The sequence below is a fragment of the Lytechinus pictus genome, chromosome 5, assembly GCF_037042905.1.
Source record: "Lytechinus pictus isolate F3 Inbred chromosome 5, Lp3.0, whole genome shotgun sequence".
NCBI classification, from domain to species: domain Eukaryota; kingdom Metazoa; phylum Echinodermata; class Echinoidea; order Temnopleuroida; family Toxopneustidae; genus Lytechinus; species Lytechinus pictus.
In genome coordinates this window covers 29,102,457-29,125,991 of record NC_087249.1, presented here as the reverse complement: position 1 = coordinate 29,125,991, position 23,535 = coordinate 29,102,457, and the positions used below count along the sequence as shown (strand labels likewise).

At 36.8% G+C, this 23,535-nt stretch overlaps 1 protein-coding gene across 1 annotated transcript; it reads right to left on the bottom strand.

Moving 5' to 3' along the window:
• Positions 1 to 739: 739 nt before the first annotated feature.
• LOC129261590 (uncharacterized) lies at positions 740 to 17,291 on the bottom strand. The gene is made up of 5 exons (XM_064100185.1): positions 16,717 to 17,291; positions 15,883 to 16,033; positions 14,464 to 15,072; positions 4,790 to 4,939; positions 740 to 3,415 (listed from the first exon to the last, which is right to left on the bottom strand). The coding sequence occupies exons 1-5, from the start codon at positions 16,864 to 16,866 to the stop codon at positions 3,162 to 3,164; spliced, it is 1,314 nt and encodes a 437-aa protein (XP_063956255.1). The 5' UTR covers positions 16,867 to 17,291; the 3' UTR covers positions 740 to 3,161.
• Between the last annotated feature and the right edge of the window lie 6,244 nt (positions 17,292 to 23,535).

The following is a 23,535-nucleotide window of genomic DNA, read 5'->3' as shown; positions in this document are numbered from 1 at the left end:
CATGAAATGCTTTCTTCCCATCGATCTGTTTTATAATCTCGTGTTTCATAGTCGGAAAGCACATACTTGTTTTCTTCCTTTACATTGTGGCGTCTTTGAATTCGCCAAAACACCCAACCGGGTGGTATGTCTGCAAGCAAAGTCTTAAATGTGACACTTTAACAAAGTAAACATGACTCCAATCTCAAGCAGTACATGAGTGAACCCCCTGGGACCTAAGGGAGGGCTTCAGCCCCCCCCTTCCAAAACCGTGTAGAAAACCGTAAAAATGACCATCTGATTGCAATTTTTTGCATGGTCAGCCCCCCCCCCTTTTAGGCCCAGCTCCCCCATTTGCAAAACCGTTCCGCGGCCCCTGTCACTACTTTAGACTCTTCATTACACTGCAAAAACTCCGGTGTTGATTTAACACCAGACCGGAATCTATGTTCCCATCAGAAAATTATTGAAACAACACCAGTTTGGAATCAAACCGATGCTGTTTTGATACTAATTGGTGTTGTATAAACACCTTTCTGGTGTTAGACCAAAACGAAACTGGTGTTGTTTAACACTTCTCTGATGTGGACATATATAGATTCCGGGCTGGTGTTAAATCAACACCGGAGTTTTAGCAGTGTATGCACTATGTTAAATCCAAATGTCTGTGCCTGCAAGACTACCGGATGGTTGCTTGCTGCATGCTATTTTCCCTCACCATAACAACAACATCATCATCAGCAACAACATCAAGACGTAGTAAAGTTGATGTGCACAAGTTTGCACGGCCATAAGATTTAATATTAATTGCCTCAATCCTTTCTAATGTTTGTCCATTTTATACAATTTTTTTTCTTTGCATTAAAGGATTTATTTATTTCCTATTGCAAAACAGTAATGTATCGCCGACGAAGCATCAATGTGTCAAAGTATTCGGGGGGGGGGATGTCACCTGCGCTCGACTTCTTGACATCATAAGGAGATTTCCTTAAAGGTCCATCCCAAAAAAATGTTGATTTTAATAAAAAGAGAAAATTAGACTGGCATAACGCTGAAAATTTCATCAAAATCGGATGTAAAATAAGAAAGTTATGACATTTTAAACTTTCGCTTATTTTTCACAAATTAGTGATATGCACAACTCAGTGACATGGAAATGAGACAGACGATTATGTCCCTCATTCACTATTTCTATTTTTTTTTTATTGTTTGAATTATACAATATTTTATTTTTTACAGATTTGACAATAAGGACCAACTTGACTGTACCATTTAGTATTAAACAGTGCTAATTCCACATGTTCAGGGAGGAATAATAGTTGTTTCACTTGACATTGAGGAGAAAAATTAGAATATTTCATTTAATAAAATACAAAAGAAATAGTGAGTGGATGATGTCATCAGTCTCCTCATTTGCATACTGACCAGGATGTGCATATAACTGTTTTGTGAAATTAAGTGAAACTTTAAAATGTTATAACTTTCTTATTTTACATCCGATTTTAATGAAATTGTCAGTGTTATGCTTGTTGAATTTTTCTCTTTTTATTCAAATCAATTTTGTGTTGGGATGGACTTGTCCTTTGAGCATTTACGCTGCCAATGAATCATGGAATATCTTTGACAGTGATGTGCGCCAAGGCTAGAAATAATGTCCAGTGATTTAAGAAGGCTGCTCGCCTGGTTTTTGCGCAATAAAGGAGGGCCCCCGCAAGGCGACAACCTCTACATCTGCCGATACCAAAATGGTGGCACAATATCGACGGGGAGACTTCAGTAGCTTTTAAGGGCATCTCAAATGAAGCTGAAAAAGCACCTGGGTGTACTAGATGGTGTTTTTGGAAACCCCATTAAAACGAGGGAAAGGAGGAAGCAACAGTTTTGATGGAATGGTTAAAATGGGAAAGGAGAATTTCAGGAAGTTCACGTGACAGGTTGACCTATAATTTGACATTTTGTGTATAAAGGAAAGGCTGTTACCATTTAGCAGAATAATCCGGATAAGGAGGTTGCATTTATAAATTATTCAAAAAAACTATATCTATATAGAGTTTGTTTTATTGTATACGTACGGTATGTAGTTTTTTATCTGATTTTTTTTAAAGAATTATTTAGAATTTGACTGATCACGATACATAATGAAACAATAACTATGTTAACATCAAAGTGAAAGTGAAAGTATAATATAGTACGTGTACATATATTAATGCAAAAGAAAACAACAGAATGAAAATTATGAATTGGAATCTGTTTTATAACAACTTAAACGATGATCAGTAGAAAATAAATCCGCATGATTATAAAAGTTTAAGCCTCATTATTCTACATTACAGCAAGTTTTTATTAGAATTTCGTTTCATTTAACATTTTATTCGTTTACATAATATTTACTAGATTATGTTTACTACTCTCTCTTCACCGTGTATTTCAGAATATTCATCGATAATGGCTTTGATAAAATAGGAAATTAAATAAAACGATAAAATACATTATATGGTTTATTTCTTATTTACGCTGGGATATATTATTTTTTAATCGCAGCACGCTCTATTTTACATTCATGTAGATGTCATTGTAAGTTATGATAAACTTATCAACACATTATTAGAAATACCAGGGTTTAAAGCACAAAATGGCCTCGTTAAAAAAGTATTTACTTCGTTATCTTGTTTACTCTAAAAAAAACAATTATGGGATAGATTAGTCCACTGGTACTATTAGAACCATGACTTGTTGATATATTGCAAACGACGGATGGGGGCGCTATTCAAATAGGTGATCAAAAAACCATGTAGTGTCGAAATGACATGTAACTTGTAATCCCGGCTTGTATTCATTTTTACTTGATCACTTGCTTAAAAATTGACCTATCAAGATGCCCTGTTTCAAGTACCACTTTTAATGATTAAATTAATGGATCTGTCAAGGCACAAAAACATGGAAATTAGTATCGTTGCGATAATCACACTTTTGGAAAAGAGATTAACTCTTGATATTATGCATCCCATTTGGAAATAAAGTAATCGCCTTTCAAATGTATCGATGGGAAATATCACCGAAACAATAAGATAGACAGGTAAACAACAAAATGAAATGCTAACAAACACACATAAAATCTGTCACTATCATTTGGTGGTCGACAAACCCGATAGGTTTAAATATCTCTTGCAAATATCCGAACTTTAGGTAGACTTTTCTTGACTTCCTTTGTCTTTGTACCTGAGTTTAAAGAGCTCAGCGGGATAATCATGGTCCCAGGCCCCTTTAAGGATCATCCGTGCACCCATCCTACCTATCTCATCACCAACGCAAGCTCCACTGCCGTTGCCTCCGACTACGATGCCGATGTTCGATGTCGCCATGTCGCAGTAAAAACGGCTTGTCGGTGTGTCGGTGATGACGCAGGTCGAAGTTCTCGTTGATTTAAATTTGATGTCTGATGCAGAAGGTGATAAAAGGAAAGGATGATTATGAGAATATTAACACATTGAATCAGATAACAAATTAACTAACTGTAAATATAATTTTCCAATAAATAATGTTTATACGTTTTTTCGAATCTCCCTCAACATTTGGCCAATATTACTTTTTATGTCAAAATTAATTACTGACAGATCTGATATGTGCAGATTTGTGTGATACAACTAAATATAAATTATACAGTGCGTATCAAAAAAAAGTTTACACTTAGAAAAAATCCTGTAAAATTATACATTTGTAATATCCTGAAGATTTTTCCACATTTTAACATTGGTACAGATCCATTTAAGCAAATGACGTCGTAGCTGTCGAAAAGTATTTCCGCTTGAGTGAGCACCACTTACTTTTAACAAGTTAGTGAAAAATGATTTGCGCAGAACTTTGAAATAGTTATGCGAATGAAAGTAAACCTTAATCATGAAGAACACATGGAATTTAGCTAGTAAAATTTATTTGAAGATATCTTCTATCTTTTTTAACTTGTTTCCTTGCCCAAAACACTTCGAAGAGTGCCATTGCGCCCCACCCCGCTCTCCCACACACCGAGGCCATCGTGACGAAATTTGCTTTACACTAAGCTGCGATTTACATCAAACTGCTTAGTCTTGATTTTCATTTTTTTAATCGTTGTCAAGCTTGGGAAAGTGTGAAGAAACATGTATTAAATGAAAAACGAAATGTAAATCCACTCGTTTAATTTCAATTGACTAAAAGTGCAACGGAAATGTATGATAAATGTTTCGCAAGGTAAGTTTGATTTCGCCCTTTCCCCTTGACACAGCGTGAAAACGAGCATTTCTGCGCAAACAGATTCCTGAGAGCTTTACAAAAATGAACAGTGCTCACTCAAGTGCAATATTCTGTTAAAACTTTTAGTTTCATTGGATAGATGAGACCCAAACCGAAGAATATATGTGAAAAAAAATACCCACATGTTGTATATATTTTAATTCCCAGGGCTTTTTCAAAGTGTAATTTTTTTTTTGGATACGCACTGTAGAATGGTAGATCACATACCCTAAAAAAAAAAACACTTTATAAAGGACTCAGAATATTAAAAAAAAAGATTGTTAAGAAATAACAATATTTATGGCTCTATGATAAAAAAATCATCCCAAAACTTTGGTTGAGTTTGAGGGGTTTCTAAATGTTTCAGTTGCACACAATGCAGCGACAGATCCGTTGTTTTGGCGAATCCCTTAAAGAGTGTGGAAACCTTAAACGTAATTGGCTGCTCGTTAGAGCAAAGTTATCACGTCGTATCCATGACAGTGGTCCCCCAGAAATTTCCTTTAATGACCATTTATTCATTTTTTATGATCGATTTTACCTTCTGCCCACACGAAGAACCTCGACAGCAATTCTGCTTGCACGGTCGTAGGGATGTCGTCTTTCTTCTTGTACCACGCAGTGATGGCATCATTACTAACCAAGGGAAGGTTCATATCGGGCCCCTGTCCTATTTTCATGTAATATTTCCCTGTATGAACAGCAATGCAAGAAAAACAATAAATAATGGAGGTTAAAGAGGCTAAATGATGTCATCTAAACAAATGATTTCGCAAGTTTATATTTTCATTCTCTTGTATTTTCTTCCTGTAGCACAGTGGGAGGCTCGATCACAATTAATTTCGACCCGCCTTAATACGAGAAAAGACTGATGTCATTAATTTATCTTGTTAATAAAAATTACACCAAGTGCACTAACATTCTAATATATGTATTTGAAGCTTTAGTAAATCTTTTTCTTGCAAAAAGAATTCCAATAATCATTATGAGAGGGATGGATGATTGGATGGAAATGTTCAGGTAATCAAAAATTTTGGTTTAGGGCAAGGCCGCAGTGCTCGGGACTTAAAGATGTTGCCCACGGCGGTGACACGACAATCGCTCCTGCGACATTTGCTCTGGTCCTGATATCTCAGAGATGTCAGAGGACATAGGGTTAGAGTTACGACTGTAATAAATGTCAACTACTGAATTTATATTTTGTAACATTTTGACAAAAATCTTCAATGATGTAAACTTCTCTTTTTTCCTTCTTTCCTTCCTACTCTCTCTTCTTCCCTATATCTTGACCTCCTGACTCCTATGCTACTGTTATAAGAGAATATGAAAACTTTGCTTTAATTCTGGCAGGAGAGACTACACTGTAAAAAAAAATCTTTGAATCAGTAGTTAACACTTAATGTATTTAAGTAGAATTTACAATTTGTAATTATTTTTCGTTGTTTTTAAGTAGTTTCAACTTGTCTTTTAATTTACTTGATTTACTTGATTTATTTGGGTTCAATATACATTTAAGAAAATTCACGTATTGATAGCTTGCTTTGATTGAGTAAATCTAACTCAATTAGGCAAAGATGATTGTTACTTATAAAATCATGTTGAATGTACTTATATTTTTCAATTAACGCCATATTTAAATAATGCATGAATATTCATTAGAGCAAGTAAATGTTTTTTTTTTTAAATAACTGTCATATCTATTTGTGTTTGAAATTGTTTTGGATAAGGGTGTGCTAACTATTGTATTCTTTTGTTAAATCAATGAAAAGGCAATATTAAATAGTCATTTAGCAGAAAATTATTCTCACTGTTTTATTTGTAAGAATGAAACGATCGCGTATAAATATAAATGTCAGTACCTATACATGTACAGGTAAGTGACAATTCACAAAGTCTAATATTTGGATAAAACATGTCTAAAATGAAAATGATGCCACCAAAAGTGGGACGATGGGGGAGCGGACTTTCGAATCACGAAAGTCCACTCCCCCATTTGATATTTTCAAATATTTTGTTGATTGTTTTACTTAATTGAATTAAGTTATTGTAACTTAATTTTCTTGAGTAAAATGGAAGCAAAGAAAATAAGTAAATTTTACTTAAAACTGCCAAAGTCATAAATACTTGAAAACATTAAGGCAATTTTTTGCCACAATTTTATTAAGTAATTTCTACTAATTTTTTTTTACAGTGTAGATTGCCCCATTATTTAATTGAACCAATCCCTTTGTCGCCTCGTTCTCGGCTACGCTCATCATACGTTAAATGTTTTTATCATGTGTTTTTGTTTGTCTGGGTATCTGCAGCTCTGAATTCCCTAAAAACAGGTACCATATATTTCTGTTACTTACATGTTTAATATTACTTGCTACGGTATGTCGTATTTACCATGATGTTCATGTACACTGAGATATATACATTCTTTCACACCCATGATGAGTTTGTGTAACATTTTCCCTTTTTTAGCATTGGATGATAATGATTTAATCCATTTTCAATGTTTATGTTGCCCATCGACGAGAAAGAAATAACTGATATTGTTCATAATTTGAAAAATAAGAAAAGCAGTGGCTTTGATAATCTTACGAACGAACTGATTAAAACCATCATCGGTGAAATCATAGTACCGTTAAATCATATATTCAACATGTAAATTTTACAAGGTATTGTACCAGATAAAATGAAGATAGTGAAAGTGATACCTATCCTTAAGGAGATCCACTTGAGTGTCATAATTATAGACCAATTTCTCTCCTAACTGCTTTTTAATTTTTTTTAGAAAGACTGGTATATAAACGTATAATAAATTTCTTCATACGCTATGAACTTTTATCTGATAATCAATTTGGATTTCGAGAAAAACATACAACTTCACATGCAATTCTTCATTTTATTAACAAAATTTCATCTGCTATTGACAAACATTGCCATACAATTGGTTTATTTTTGGACTTCTCCAAGGCCTTCGATACCATTGATCATAGTATTCTTTTTTATGAACTGCATCATTATGGTGTAAGGGGAAAGGCCTTGGAGTGGTTCAAAAGTTATCTTACAATCAGAAAACAATTTGTCTATTAGGCGGTGCTGCACCATCCCGAGTTTGCTCAATCTCGAGATTTTAGCCCGATCAGCCCTCTTCGCGATTAATCTCGAGATTCATGAAACCCCGTCTGCACCATCCCACGAGGAGCTATATCTGCTCGAGCGAGGCAACAAGCCCGATATTCCGGGCATGCGCACTTTCGGATCTTGGAGTTTCAACGGCCCGCGCTTTTGAATAACTTCCCGCGATATGCAAGCAATGAACTCCTTTCATTAGTACTTTCGCCGAATTCAACCGGTGTTATGCAACAATCCTTTCAGCTCAGCGAGTGAAGAAGTGATGTATTCTTCGTGAAATATGATGGCGGAGTAGGAGGCAACGACAGAGAGAGAGAGAGAGAGGGAGAAGGAGGAAAGAAATGCTATTTGCTCACATTTTGCGAAGGAATAAGACAACACTGCTGTCAGTGTTGTTATTGAATATGACCATCGTCGATGCGATGAGCGCCTCCCCCTTCGGTCTAGTCTATCCCGGGGTCTCTCCCAAAATCCATTCACTGGTGGGGACACCATCGTTGCTTATGAACGCTATTCGCATGTATAAAGTTGACTTTCGCACGTGTTTATGTTTTGACCAAGGCGGAAGTGGAACGCGAATTGCATTATGGACTGACGTCATGAATAAATTACCCCGAGTCCAATCTCGAGTGCGTCTGCACCGACGAATTAGCGGGATAATTCGTAAAATAGCGCGCTATTTTGCAAATAAACCCGAGTTGACTTGGGATTGCAATCTCGAGATTAATCCTACGAACTAGCGCGATAATTGCGTCTGCACCGCCAACTATCTCGAGATTTTTCAGATCGGGATAATTTGCCGGATCAGAAATAGCGCGCTAATTTGAAACTTCGGGATGGTGCAGACGGCCCGAATGGAGTAGAATCTAAAAGCCAAGTAGCCAACCAGTTACTTGCGGTATTCCTCAAGGGAGTATCCTTGGCCCCCTGATTTATATCATATATGTAAATGATTTTCAATATTCATCTCCACTTTTGTCCTTTATTCTATATGCAGATGATTCAAGTATATTTTTCTCGTATAAAAACTCTCAAATGCTTGTTGAGATTTTTAACACCGAGTTGCAAAGTATTTGTGAATGGATATTTGCCAATAGGCTCTCTCTTAATCTTGATAAAACAAATTTTATGTTATTTAGTAACTCTCTAATACAACTTTACCTGACAATATTTTATTGAATGATGTCCAGATCAGTATAGGGTAAAATCAACTAAGTTCTTGGGACTTTTTATTGATGATAAAGTGACCTGGAAAATTCATACAAATCACATTTGCTCAATTTTATCTAGAAATACTGGTATAATGTATAAACTTAAATTAATTTTTCCACCCCATATTATGCAAATGTTATATTCTACTTTATTACTCCCGTATTTAAACTATGGCATTCTTGCCTGGGGAAATTCTTGTAAGCTTCAACTTGATAAAATTTTGGTTATCCAAAAGAGAGCAATTCGTATAATTTACAATGCCCATATACGGGCTCATACAGGTCCTCTCTTTTTAGCAAAGGGTGTTTTAAGAGTTTCTGATATTTTCTATCTGCAGTTGGGTTCTATTATGTTTCAATTGAACAATAATGACTTGCCTCCGGCACTTAATTATATATTCATAAAAAACAACCAGTTGCATGACTATCCAACACGCAAAGCATTTTAATTTCATCTTCCAAAAACCAGAACAAATTTTGCCCACAATATTATTTATTCAGGTCCCAAATATTGGAATTCTCTCAATCTCGATATCAAAAGATCTGTTAGCTTAAATGTATTATTTGACTTTGTGAGCAGCCGATTTAAAAAATTCTCAAACCAAGATGAAACATGAGTACAAGTACATGCATTAGAACTAAAAAACCCTGAAAACAACCATTATTGAGAATGAAAAGCTAAAAATACAAGGCAAAACCCAATTTTGTAATTAGGTGTCTCAAAGACGCTTAAATAGAACACATAAGTGTATGGGATGAAATTAAGGTGGTGTTTCCGGTCACTTTATATTTCACCTTTTGAAGCACTAAATAATGATTTCCGGACGCGATTTTTTCTGGGCTACATTTTTGTAACATATCACACACACAGGTGACAAGTGTAACCTTCTAGCTCAGATTTTTAAAAAGTCAAATCAATGTTAGCCAATCACTTTCACTGCATTTAAAAGAAAATTGAAAACGTCTCTTTTGAGACAATTGCCACCTTTCGCAATCCTCACGGACGCTAATATTCGGGTCCCCTGACACAAAAGTTAACGCTTAATCATACACTTGATTTTTAAGAATTGATTGTACATTATAGTCAATAGAATCAAACGTAGAAAACTGCTCTACAATCAATGCTAAGCTTTGTGTTACAGGGGGGTTACAGGCCCTACAAATCTGTTTTTCGTGTGCAAAATTCTTTCCCGCGACACCCGCACCGTACATGTATGTACATTACGACTGATGGCTGGAGATATTCGAAATGCAGGACCTAAAATAGATTATGACATGGATAAGAAAGTGTTTTTTTTAAACAAATTAAGTACACATTGAGTGAGGAAAAAGTTACTGAATTAAGGCTTAGATATATATCATTACAGTCAATCGAATCGATATTGCATTTAATGTGGATTATTGGTGAATCTCTGGCAATTGATTCATGGGTCAAATCACCTGTCCAGCCGGAACCATTTCGCATGCGTTGATTATGTACACAGCATGTATACGTTGAACACGTACCAGCCGAATTTTTTTCGTTTGTTTACTCAGGACTACACAAACGATATGCCTCTAGCGCACAATGTAATGGGCATTATGTTTTACTTTCCTCAGAAAAGGGGATTAGATTCGAATTCCCGGGGGGACCACTTCCATTGATGAGTGGATACCAGGCACGACCATGCGGTTTCGAAAAGCACCCTAAACAAGGGAAGCAAGGCTTTTCCAGATTATGAAAATGCATCTCTTAACAGGTATTTAGCATGTGAAACCCTAAGTATTGAAAACATATCCTCCTTTTCAGTATTTTAAACATTGTTTTTGACACCCTTATAACGTTACATAGCCCTATACGCAACGTACTTGCCCATTCTTTCCCTTTTTACGCGTGGTCGCGCCTGGTATATGGAAGTGGGTCCCCCGGGCGGCCTCTCGAACTCTGGGAGGAACCAAATGTTGGTTTGGAAAGTCGCCCTAAATCGGATATATCGCTGTTACCATAGTAGCAACCAGAATTTTGCACACGAAACGCAGATTGAATGTTTCCGTTCCAGATGCGAAACGAAAAAAAAATTCATGTCACACAATTTGATTGCAGGACAGAGTTTTACGACCATGACGAAGGGCCCAAAAGTCCAAAAATCCAAAATCAATTACCGTCGCAAATAAGCGTCCGCGTTCTCCAACGAAAGGTCGGGAATATTACTTCTCGTAGAACCCAACTGTACGCTTTAAATACACGTACAATATATATTTTATATATTTGTACTCATTTGTGTATTACTTTTAGCAGGGGCGGAAATCTCTCCCATAAGGTAGGGGGGACACAGGGGCGGATCCAGCCTTCGCCAATAGGAGGGGGGCGGAAATTTGTTTCAGTCATATTTTCCCCGATCGGCAGCTCAAAGATGATTTGTGTTTGTTTCTTTGAAGGAATAGTCCTCATTAGTCACTTCTTAGCTTTATTCTTATAAATTCATATATAATATCATAATCCTTATTTATATTTTAATTTTTTGGAATTTTTTTTCCCTAAAATTCGAACATTCTGGGCAATGTTTGTTATCCTGAAAAAATGTGTATGCAACTTAATAATTACTACAAACGCAAAGCGCGAGCAGAAATGAACTGATGGAAAAGATACCTGTTAAAGACTGCGTGCAGTTAGCAGTTAACAATCAAATATTGCGAGCGCGAAGCGCGAGCTGATTTTTTTTACATTTTCACCTAAAGAATGGAAATTCTAAGCACTTTTTGTAACTCAAGCAGAATAGCTGGTATATAAGTAGACAATTGATGAAATTTCGAGATTTAGTCCTATAATATTTACTGAACGAGACACTCTATTCATGTTTTGTAAATCATGAAAAGGATGAGTATTAATAATGCGAGCGCAAAGTGCGAGCAGATAATTTTTATATACGTTTTGAACTAGTACCTGTTGAAAAGGTACCTGTTAAGGACTGCTTGCACTTAGCCATGAAGGCGTTACATATTTCAACAATCAAAAAATGCGAGCGCGAGCTGAAAAATTTAGAAAATTTCTAAAGAAAGAATGGAAAATTTTAATCAATTTTTGTAATCGTGAAGAGGAATAGCTATATAATTCAACAATTGATGCGAGCGCGAAGCGCGAGCAGAAAAAAATTCGAGATTTAGACCTAAAAATGGGCCACTCTGTTCATGTTTTGTAAACAGCCATAGGCTGATCGAGGGCTTTTTACCGTGTTTGAATAAAATAAATCAATCAAAATCAATGTTTTGTAAATCTTGAAAAGGATGAGTAATAGGGGGTCTTCTTACATTAATAATGCGAGCACAAAGCGCGAGCAGAAGAATTTTGATATTGTGATCTGAAACTGGATACTGATTTAAATAGAGAACAAGTTGAGTATTTGAATAAACATGCGCGCGCTTGTTTCATATTTAGACCTAGAATCTAGGCATTCTAAATACATCTTTAATCATGAAAATCATGAAACTTTGATATTCCGATCTGAAAAAAGAGTCAATTAAAGCTTTATATTTCAAGCACTTTGTAGGAATATTGTAAGGTGCAGTGGCGGACCGTGACCCGGAGGAGACAAAGCATTGGAGGGGCACAGCATTGTTCACAAAGAATACAGTGCCCCTCCAATCAGTTGTCTCCTTCGGGTCACGGTCCGCCACTGGTAAGGTGGATATGGATCGCACTTAAAAAAAGAGCAAATTTTTTTATTACTATTACTTTGAGTTTTGACATGTCATGAAAATGATGACTATCTTCCTATTCCTCTTGCTAAGCGCGAGATGAATCAAAAGGGACAATTTAATTATTAAATTAACATCATATTTATTAATACCTAATGAGGGCGCGAAGTCTGATGATATTATGGCATAAAAGCTGAATATTTCACTTTTGTAATTATGAATAGGATGCATCAGTTAATATATTTTAACCATTAATGCGAGCGCAAATCGCGAGCTAAATTTTTTGATAAACTGTCATGAAAAGGGAATTTTAAGTAGTTTGTTGTATAATCAATATTGAAACATACATAACTCGCCAATCAAAATGCCAGCTTGCAGCGCTAGCTGATACGTCTTGACAATCAGACCTGAAAAGGGATATTTTGAAAACTTTATGGAATACACGAAAATAATAGGTACCTGATAAATAAAAATTTGCGAGCACGCAGCGCAAGCAGCAAATGTTGATATAATTATTCAGACCATAAAACTGAAATTTTTACAGAGCACTTTTTAAAAATCAATTTGTAAATCACACAAAATAATGAAAGTTCGATTTCCGAGGTGAAATATGTTTTGTATATTGACTTTAAAACTTGATATTTGAGCTCCATATTGAACAAGATATGTAAATCACCTAACAGGCAATGCGAGCGCGAAGCGCGAGCGAACATTTTAAATAGTGGCACGAAAGATTATTTTTATTTTCCAAGTCTTCCCCTCATCTTATGCACTCCTCGTCCTTCTCTTCTTTTTCTCCTCTCTTTTCCCTCCTTTTTCCTTTTTCAATCTTTCTTTCCTTTTTTTCATTTTTTTTGCTTCGCCAATAGGGGGGGGGGGGCTCGGCCCCCCTGGATCCGCCTATGGGGACAAGGGGCGGGAAAATTTGACAAGCAAAAAAAAAAAGGTTATCATCCCAAAAGTACGGTCATCTTGTCCCAACTCGTTCCAAAATACATGTTTTATTTCGATTTAGAATTATGTATTTCTTACCATGAAAGACAAAAAAAAGTAGGGGGGACATTTGATATTGTGTCCCCCTACTATTTTGAGTAGGGGGACACGTCCCCCCTGGGATTTCCGCCCATGACTTTTAGGACGGTCGGAGAGTGGATTGGGCACCTGGTAGTTAGGGACACTCTTTTATCAACCACATACCTCTTCTAAGTTTTGCTTCCTTTGATACTTTTTCTCACGTAGCAACTATCAAGATTTCCTCTTTTCTTCGTCTGCCAGGTGCTCCATCCCCTCACTATGTCCGTATGTTTGTCATTGTAAATAAATTACATGTATTCATATTAACAGCTATACCCTTACGAAGGACATACGACCAATTCTGTCAAAATATTTCATGTCATCCTTAAACGTCGCAATCGTGAACAGCAATATAATAGACGGGTCTTCTTTCTTTCTTTTATGTCTTGCTTTGTCTTCCTTGTCTTGTCTAGTAACATGTGTGTCCCTGTTCTTTGTAACGTTCTCTGTTTTCGTCCTTGTCCAGTTCTGTAACTTTCTCCGAGCTCTGCTCTATTTTTTCTGTAACTATTTTTAGCTATCAATGATTACACATTAATTATTTGTTAAGGGCCTGTCCACAACAAGCTTTTGCTTTACTTTAGGTCCATCCACTTTGAATCTGCATTTATATTGTAATTATGCATACTATTTTGGAATGAGTTATATGTTTTTTGTATTTTGATTAATTTGTGGAAAATAAAATGAAATGAAAAATGAAAAGAAATAAAGCTTTTGGTTCAGAATAATGTAAAGATAATAATTATTCCGTAAATTTAACAGATCCTTCTATATTAATTTAAAAAATGCATTAGTCATAAGCTCGCTTACTTCGTTCCCACGCTTACATAAAAATCTAACATATTCTTGCCCCTAAACAATCATGTATGCGGCCATGTAATTAATGAAGGATGTATTAACAAAAACATGACTCTTGTAAGCAACAAATATGAAAACGATATCAAGAGTGGATGGTTATAATTTTAGTGTTGATTTCAATGCAGAATATAACTTTACGGATCCTTAAAACAACTCCTAAGCTAGTTTACTATTGCATTTAAAACATTATATAAATGATAAACAAAATAAAAGAAAGAAATAAGGAAGAAAAGGGAAATAAAAGAAAAGAAATAATGAAATACATGGAAATTACCGTCTGGATATTTAATGGCGGGCATAAAATAACAGTTCCGGGTATCATGGCCATCATTCAGATCGACAATACCACATGGAAACTTCGACAGATGCTCGACATCCTCGTCGTTGATCTCCAGTAGTACAACTCTCTCCGTCGTCGTCGATACATCTACCTCCAATCCGTTCGGAAGCAGACCGTCAAAATTGACGAATGCACCGGGACATAAAAGAATGCGTCGGGCGCGATACGCGCGTCCGGTCATAGTTCTTGCTATCACAAGTCGTCTGCTTGATTTAGTGTTTTTATCGTCACCATCGTCATCGGGGACATTGTCATCCTCTCTGACTTCCAGCACCACCTCCTCGACAATCTTACATCCATTTCGAGAAGCTAAAAGCTTGTTTGCAGCGATGTAAGCACGCGGATTCATATAACCTTCGTTTGTTGTCTCTGTAATGGCAGAAATACCATCGGGTAATGGTTTGAAAGACGGTATTGCGTTGGACAATTCGTCACCTCGGTAACACCGTGCTGTGCTTCTATCCTGACGTTTTCTCCATAGTTCCTTGACCACTGAATCGTCTGATATGGTTATATTGGTGTCTTCCGTAAAGAAACTGATACCTGAGAGTAAGAATGAAAACAAATCACATTCAAAATTACACAAATTTTGTTTTTGTCAACGAGATACATCATTGTATTTTTGTATTTGCATGTAGATCTCGCCTTAGAAATATCATCTTTTTGAGATTACTAGTTAGTAGCCTAGAACCCAAATTACATATCAGCCACGATATGTTACAATCATTATCATCATCGCAACCATATCACCACCACCACCACCAATACCACAACCATCATCATCAAAATCACGATCATCATCGTCATCATCATCGCAATCATCATCATCATCACCATCATCATCATCATCATCGTTATCACAATCATATCATCACCACCATCATCATCATAATCGTCATCACAATCACCATCATCATCACAATCATATCACCACCACCACCACCATCATCATCATCCTTATCATCATCATCATCACCGTCATCATCATCATCATCGTCATCATCAATCATCATCATCATCATCAATACCACCAGCACTATCATCTTCAACAATAATCATTGCCGTTATGACTGATTATTATCATCTTCATTATTTTAAACGACTTAACAACAAACTTTCTTTTGCTCTTTCATTCAATTTCTTTGTTCAAGAATAATAATTCTGATAAAGTGGTACACTAGTAGTTCCGCTTTAATAAAACAAACTTCGTTAATTCAACCTTCCTCTTGCCATCGTTATCTTGTCTTTCGAACTTTGTCATCCTTGAACAACTTAAGACATTGTACAAACATAAAAAGGACGTTCACATTTCCACAAACGCTACCATTCTACCAATATGGTCTTTCAATTCACCTGATTCCTGTTCAAGATCTTTGAATCTTGCAATGGATCGTCGGGTAAATTCTATCCATGAATCGTGTATATTATTCATACATATCTCGGTCATTACTCGGCCTTCGTCGTAATGAGCACCAAAGATTGTTCGTGAAGGGTCATTCCATTCCTGTTAGTATAAAAGCAAAGTCAAGTTTTATTTGACATTGTTTTGATTTGAGAGGAAGCAGACGTAGCACATTCAAGAGAAAACATAGCCTGCTACATTTTGCCATTCCATCAAAGCATCCTTTTTTCTTTATATCTGAAAAGTGAATATGAATTACTTATTTTTCATATATTGCTCCTATATCTTTTAAGGTTAGTGCCATTTTCACAATCTCTTTTAGCGGTAGAAAATATCAAAGATAGTCATATTCCTACAAGACATTTGGTGATATCACCTGCACATTCATCTTTCATATTTTCAAAAAGAAAAAAAAAGTTTTCCGGAAGTCGTACTGTACTTGCAATCCTGTTTATATACGGCTATAATATATCCCTGCCAATGGAACATTTTCTGTTGGTCCTGGGTTCATTGTACATTGGCCTACACGTTATTGCGAGAGAAGAGGGGAAGAACACGTACGTTCATTTTATCATATTTGTAGTACAAAGTTTTACCTTGAAAATAAACATTGGTATTTCATTTTTGCGCACCTCACCCGTGCCTTGGAGCCGGGGGGTGTTGTGTTTGTAAAAGCCTGGGTATACGCGTGCTTCACGCCTACTCCACATTGCGGTTGTACCGTTGTAGTATTATGTACTCAACTAAATAAGGATTGTATTATAATATACGCCAATCACACTTACATGTTCGAGTGGTTCATTTGGTCCAATCAGACAAACTTTGATGTTCTTCTGCAGAGACGACGTCCACCGTGCTGCTGCTGATCCCGTTATACCAGCCCCGATGATACAGATATCATAGATCTCATCAGAAACATTGCTTGCTGTCGACATGATGTACTCAATCTCATTCCAAATTCGAATAACGGGCCTCAGCTACTATACTGTTATCAATTATAATATGTCCATGTAGTTTATATCCACGCCTCGATGTCAAAGTTGAAGTTCACAGAGGAGAAACAGACAGAGGCAGATCGAGTAAGGGTGGAGGGGAGGGGTGCAAATCATATAATTTTATCATCAATTAATCTATTCACCTATCCATGCATTAATGCACTTATTAAATTCACTGTTTTGTTGATACATAGTTCCCTTTGCGAAATATCAGCTTGACGGCTTCCTCGTATGATTCAAAATAAGAATTAGATTGTATAAAATCACGACCCGTATCGCCGCACGACATGTAAACACAGCTTGAAAAATAATGCGTCGAACTGGCAAATGATCTTTGAACAGGCACCTATCAACGATAGAGAAAGGCTAGAACATTTTTTCCATATTGATCGCCCAAAATAGAGTGTACATAAAAATGCCTTGATCATTTGCCCTGTAAAGCTAGCAGGGGCGGATCGGGGGAGGGGAGGGGGGTACCCCTCTGATTAAGCCAGTCGCTTATACTTGAGCCCTAAGTCTGATATTAATCAACTAACTTCAATGATTATTTTGCTTTTCCTAATTATATTTGAAATATAAATACGAAAGAAAATACCAGACGATAGGGCGTTGCTGAAAACCACAAATTTATTCAGCCAAGCTTTTAGCTTAAGCCTTCTTCACAGATAGACAAATGAGAACATTATACACGGGGAATAACAGCTATATACAGTTATAATAGCACGGCCATATAGTGGTATATCTTACGAGTATTATGTTACGCTCCATGACACTCAATGCGCCTCTGTCAGGTTTAATCAACTCACATATATATATATATATATATATATATATATATATATATATATATATATATATATATGTAATATATACATTTATATATGTAATATATACATTTATATATATATACATATATATATATATATATATACATATATATATATATTTGATTAAACCTGACAGAGGCGCATTGAGTGTCATGGAGCGTAACATAATACTCTACAACATATCACACAAGACAGTCTAGGCCTATATAAGTAACACACGCCACAGAATATATACACCAGCCCGGAAGATCCAGGTAAAAGTACTACCACCGTTTTATATAATTTTATTTCATACATATATATATACACAGAATGTCAAGCTTCCATGTTGAATAACACAAATTTTCAGTTCGCTCTACGCGCTCGCATTATTCGATTGGTGAAATATGTATCCTATTCATGAGTCACTTAATGCAGTCCTTGTCTGGTCAGTATATTCAAAATATCAGCTCGCGCTTTGCGCTCGCGTTAATTCTTTGGTTGGATACACATCTTTTTCATGATTACAAAAACTGCTCGGAATGTTTAATTTTCATGTCTTTTCATGTCTTTTCATGTCATCGATTTGGAATCAAAGCGATGCTGTTTTGATACTAATTTGTGTTGTATAAACACCTATCTGGTTTTAGACCAAAACAAAACTGGTGTTGTTTAACACTTCTCTGGTGTGGACATAATATAGATTCAGGGTTGGTGAACCGGAATTTTTGCAGTGCACTTATAGAAGCTTAACATCCCAAGTTAGTTTATAGACTTCATGTGCCATTATGGCAGCGTGTAGTTCATAAAGATGATCAAATGGCACAAATAGCATTGCGATAACAACTCCTATCTTTCCATCAAAGTACATTTCCAGGACGGGCCAGGCCAGGGGAGACCTTACCTTGTGGATCAAGCTGTTCCACAGCCACTGAGTCGCGCTTGTTATCCCAACAGCGATCAAACAAAGAAGGGTCCACTGTGTCTCCTGGTAGTTTCTGGGTTGCTGATACTGCACATGCAAGAGAAAAATCGACTGGATACATTTGCGGAGAACACCAAAAGAACCCGAGAATAAAGACACCACGTTCAGAACTGTTTCTTCGTGAGACAATCCGGAGGAAGAGAAGAGGTTGCCCAATGAAGCAACAATGCAAAACATCTCGTACAGACAGGCTCCAGAGAGTGTAAGAAGCAACATCTTCTTGTTTTCCTCAGACGGCCCATGTGCGAAGGATCCAGGTTTGGTAAAGTAAACTCCGTGACATTTTCCAGTAAGTTTCATCTGCTTGCAGATTATCCCCACGACTGGGGTGAAAAACGCTATCCGTAACACCCATTGCCAGTATCGACCACGGAGCCCGGACGCTTCTGTCAGAACGAAGTGACTTATCCCAAAGTATATGAAGTATATCAGTAGAATCAGTGCAATGGCCCTCTCCATCTTTCTTGACAATGCTCTTTTAGATTGCTCTTTACCTAATGTCATATCTACAACGCTACGATTGTGGACATTGCAGGGACTTCCATTATGGGATTCAAGTGATATCATTTCAAAGCTTCCATAAGAAGTTATGCTTTGACCAGTCATGTTGTTCTTGTTACTTTCTAAGGAATGTACATCAGATCGTTGCGTTCTGTTCTTTCGTGGGATTAAGAAACTGTTGTAAAATGACCATAACCGAATCCAATTTGACCGACGAGTAATGCGTGTCGCACAATGACATTTTCCCCGGCATCTTCCATGAGTCCTGTGAATGCTTTTGATAATGCTTCGAGTGTGGAGAGGAAGGAACCGGGACCACATCTCTATGAATAACCACGTCATCATGACTGGCAATTCAACTAGGAATGGATGTGAGATGCTTAGGATCCCTTTCAGAAACTCACCTGATGTGCTGTTTAGGGCACAGTGATGATTGGTGTACTTTCCGCCTTCACCGAGATAATTGAAGGGCGAGACAAGAAGTTTGATAGATGTCCACATACCCATTTCAATAAAGAAGACGAATATACAACGGATCTTATTGGTTGCGATGAATTGAGCATCGCAAAAATTTGGGATAAAATGAAAACTGAAAAAGTAAACAATCAAAACCATGATGACGTATGTGATCAGTTGGCCGATAAGTTCTTTGTTAGTATCAGCGAAAGGATCATGTGAATGTTCGTTGAAACATAAAACGATGCTAGCTGTGTCACTGAAAATAGACAATAATACCAATCCAGAGAATATGTAGGTGATATTCAATGTAACATTGCTCACTGATAGATCAAGGATGTTTTCGTGTCGAGACTCCAAACTCTGATTTGGGATGGAGTTATTGTGGAGGATTAGCGAGTTAACCTGACTGAGCGCTTCTAAACAGTTCCTGCAACGTTTGGGCCAGATGACGATTCCCTCTTCGTGCAAGTGCTCTAATCTTGACGTCATCCAGATAAAAACTATCAGAATAGGCAATTCTAGAAAAGCAATGATGCCGCTGCGAAGGGTGTAAAAGGTGGACAGAAATGTACTCGTCGAATGTTTCCCATGCAAAAATGGGAAGCACATAAAGATTAATCCTGCTCCTGTCAGCAGACACATGACAACCAGAGCCGTAGATGTCTCTGACCGCAGTCTATGCATCTGAACACTGGTGGTTTTACGTTCCTGGAGTTCTTGATCACCCAGACTACAAGCATGATGACATTCGTCTTCAAGGTTAACCCTCGTGTCTATTCTGACATGATTACATTCACTATGATTGGAGTTATGATGATCCATATCAAACAACATCGGGCTTCTATCGTTCAGCTGTGAACTGTTTCTTTCACGTCGTTCTGCCATATCTGTTCCAATAAATGCGGCCGTGAATTCATTACACGGAAAATCCCCGGGGAAAATCGTATTCGATTATATATAACAATAAATGGTTTCCTTATGACCTTGTTTCGAGAACGAAACTACATGCATCATCAATCATTATGTTTACTATATGAAAGAGGATGAGAGCGATTTTGGCATTCTCTATTATCTATTTATTTCATTTAACTTCCGTCAGCAAAGTTTTGTTTAATATCAGGTAACAGCGGTGATACCCAGTGCTCCAGAAACCCATGGTGAGGAGGGGTGGGGGTGTACAGGGCCATAGGAGGAATTTGAAGGTGGTACGGTATATGATTCTGAGATATTTAGGGATAAATACAGTATTGTCCAATGGGTGGGGAAGATGAAACCAACTTTTTTTTCATCCACATTTTCTGCTGCTCAATAGCCGAGTAGGGGAAGTCTACAAAGACTGAAGTTTAAATAATTTTCAGCTTATTTATACAAACCAGATTAAGTATTTTATTAATCATAAACTATTATAAGCGCGTAGCGTGAGTTGAATTTTTAAATATGCTGACATGAAAGCGGACATTCTGAACACTGTAGAATCGTAAAGAGGATCTCACTAAACAAATTAATGAGAGCGCGAAATGGGGGCTGATTTTGTTATTCATAATGATCTGTAATATACATTTTAAGGATTTTTTGGAGAAATCCATGAGCAGGATTCGTAAAATGCTACCTTCAAGCGCGAACGTCAATATTTTAGCGTATGAACCTGAAAGGGAGACTTTTAAGGACATGAGGAATTATTGAAAATAAAACGCTTCTCACCAACCACCAACCAAAATAGTGCGAGCGCGAGCTGATTTTTTTTAAAGGGGACATTTTAACTAAAGGACTGTATGTTCATTTATTAATAAATATGATTAGTTTCTCACTAAACAATTAAATAAATGCGATCGCAATGTGTGAGCTGAAATATTTTGATTTAACAGGGTATACTGACCGAACATGGAACATTTTTAGCATTTTTTAAAAATCATGAATAGTATAGGCCTATATGTCCAATTTGCAAAAATTCAAGCATACATGTATATGTAAAGAAGACTGTAATACGAGCACAAAGGCGCGCTGAAACTATGGCCATGGGAAGCGGGGGATCTGCTGGCCGGTCGGTTTACTCAAGATATCTTTACATTTACATCGTAGTGGAATAACTTATCCCGATGGAATATACACATGCTGTCTTCTCCTCTCTAACCCCCCCCCCTCCCCGTCTCTCCCCCTTTTCTCTCCCGAATTTCTTCTCTCTATTCTCCCCCTCTCTCTCTCCCTCTCTCTCATCACTCCGAAACATTGGTTCACTTCCTTGTTATTCGGGCAAGCACGGCGGGGAGGAGATAATAGATTGCATAAAATTAAAATGTAGGGAATGTACTTCCTTGGTATCCTGTTATTGTTAATCCATTCTGTAGGATTTCCACTTTGTTTGTCTTTCATTCGTTAACTGAACCGATGGGCCGCGAAACTCTCTCAGGTGGGCCGCGAGAAGCTCCAGGGGAAGAAAAGAAATAGGGGGAAAACTATAATATATTCCACAGACCACTAGCGTACCTAGGGGGGGCAGACTGCCCCCCCCCCCCTGACGAGTCACAAGCAAAAAAAAAAAAAAGCGAAAAAAGGAAAGAAAAAAAGAAAAGAAAAAAGAAAGAGAAAAAAGGGGGAAGGGGAAAAAGAAGAAAGAGTTTAAGAGAAAGGAGAAAACAAAAAACTGGACTGCAGACTGTCGGAAAAAATGATAACCTGGCGGGAGCACGGGGCTGATCCAACTGATTCGATTTTTAGTTCTACCATCTTTTATCGGTAAATTGTGATTTTTACAAAATGCGACTTTTAGAGCTCTCTGTATACTGATAGTGAGGACGGACTGGGCTGACCACGGACAGGAAAAAGGTAGAGAACAACTATAGGTAATATAATTATAACAATAAAAAATTTCGCCCGCGCTACGCGCTCGCATCAATTTTTAGGTTGGATACCTAAGATAAATGTTTAGTTTTCAGGTTGAAATATCAAAAATTTTCAGCTCCCACTTCGCGCTCGCGTCAATCGATTATTTAGAAACCAATTTGTTCACGGTTACAAAAAGTGCTTATAATATCCAGTTCTTAGGCCGGAATATCAAAAAATTCAGCTCGCGCTTCGTGCTCACATATAACTGTTTAGGTATTTCCATCCTGTTCATAGTTAAATGAAGTGCTTAGAATGTCCGGTTCTCAGGTCGGAATATAAAAAATAAAAGATATCATTAGACACCAATTTGTTCACGGTTACAAAATTGCTTAGAATATCAAGTTCTTAGGTCGGAATATTAAACATTTCAGCTCGAGCTTTGCACTCGCATAAAATTACATCATGTTCATAATTAAATGAAGTACTTAGAATGTAAAGTTTTCAGGTCGATTTTCAGTTCGCGCTTCGCGCTCACACCAATTGATTGTTTTTAACTACCATCTTGTTCATAGTAAAAAAAAAAAAAAGGTGCTTAGAATGTCCACTTTTCGGGGGAAATATTTCAAATTTTCAGCTCGCTCTTCGCGCTCGCATCAATTATTTATTCATCTAGAAACCAATTTGTTTATGGTTACTAAAAGTGCTTAGAATATCCAGTTCTTAAGTCGGAATATCAAAAGTTTTAACTCGACTGTTTAAATACCCATCTTGTAAAACTGCTTAGAATGTCTAGTGTCCAGTTAGGAATATCAAATTTTTTAGCTCGCGCTTCGCACTCGCATTATTTATTAAGATTTATTAAGGAAGATACCCATCCTATTCATAATTAAGTGCACAAAATGTATCGTTTTAGGTCTAATTTTTTACAAAAATTTCAGCTCGCGCTTTGCACTCGCAATTGTTATTTCAATAATAATTGAAAAAAATGATATCTTGCTTCGCTCGCTCGAAAATTACAAACTGTGAAGTTGATAT

Excerpts from the sequence above, each read along its gene's own strand:
- LOC129261590 (XM_064100185.1), bottom strand. The coding sequence starts at position 16,866 with ATGTCGACAGCAAGCAATGTTTCTGATGAGATCTATGATATCTGTATC. Across the intron at positions 4,940-14,463 it reads CGCCATTAAATATCCAGACG|GGAAATATTACATGAAAATA; the intron begins GTAATTTCCATG and ends CTGTTCATACAG. Across the intron at positions 3,416-4,789 it reads GTTCTTCGTGTGGGCAGAAG|ACATCAAATTTAAATCAACG; the intron begins GTAAAATCGATC and ends CTTCTGCATCAG.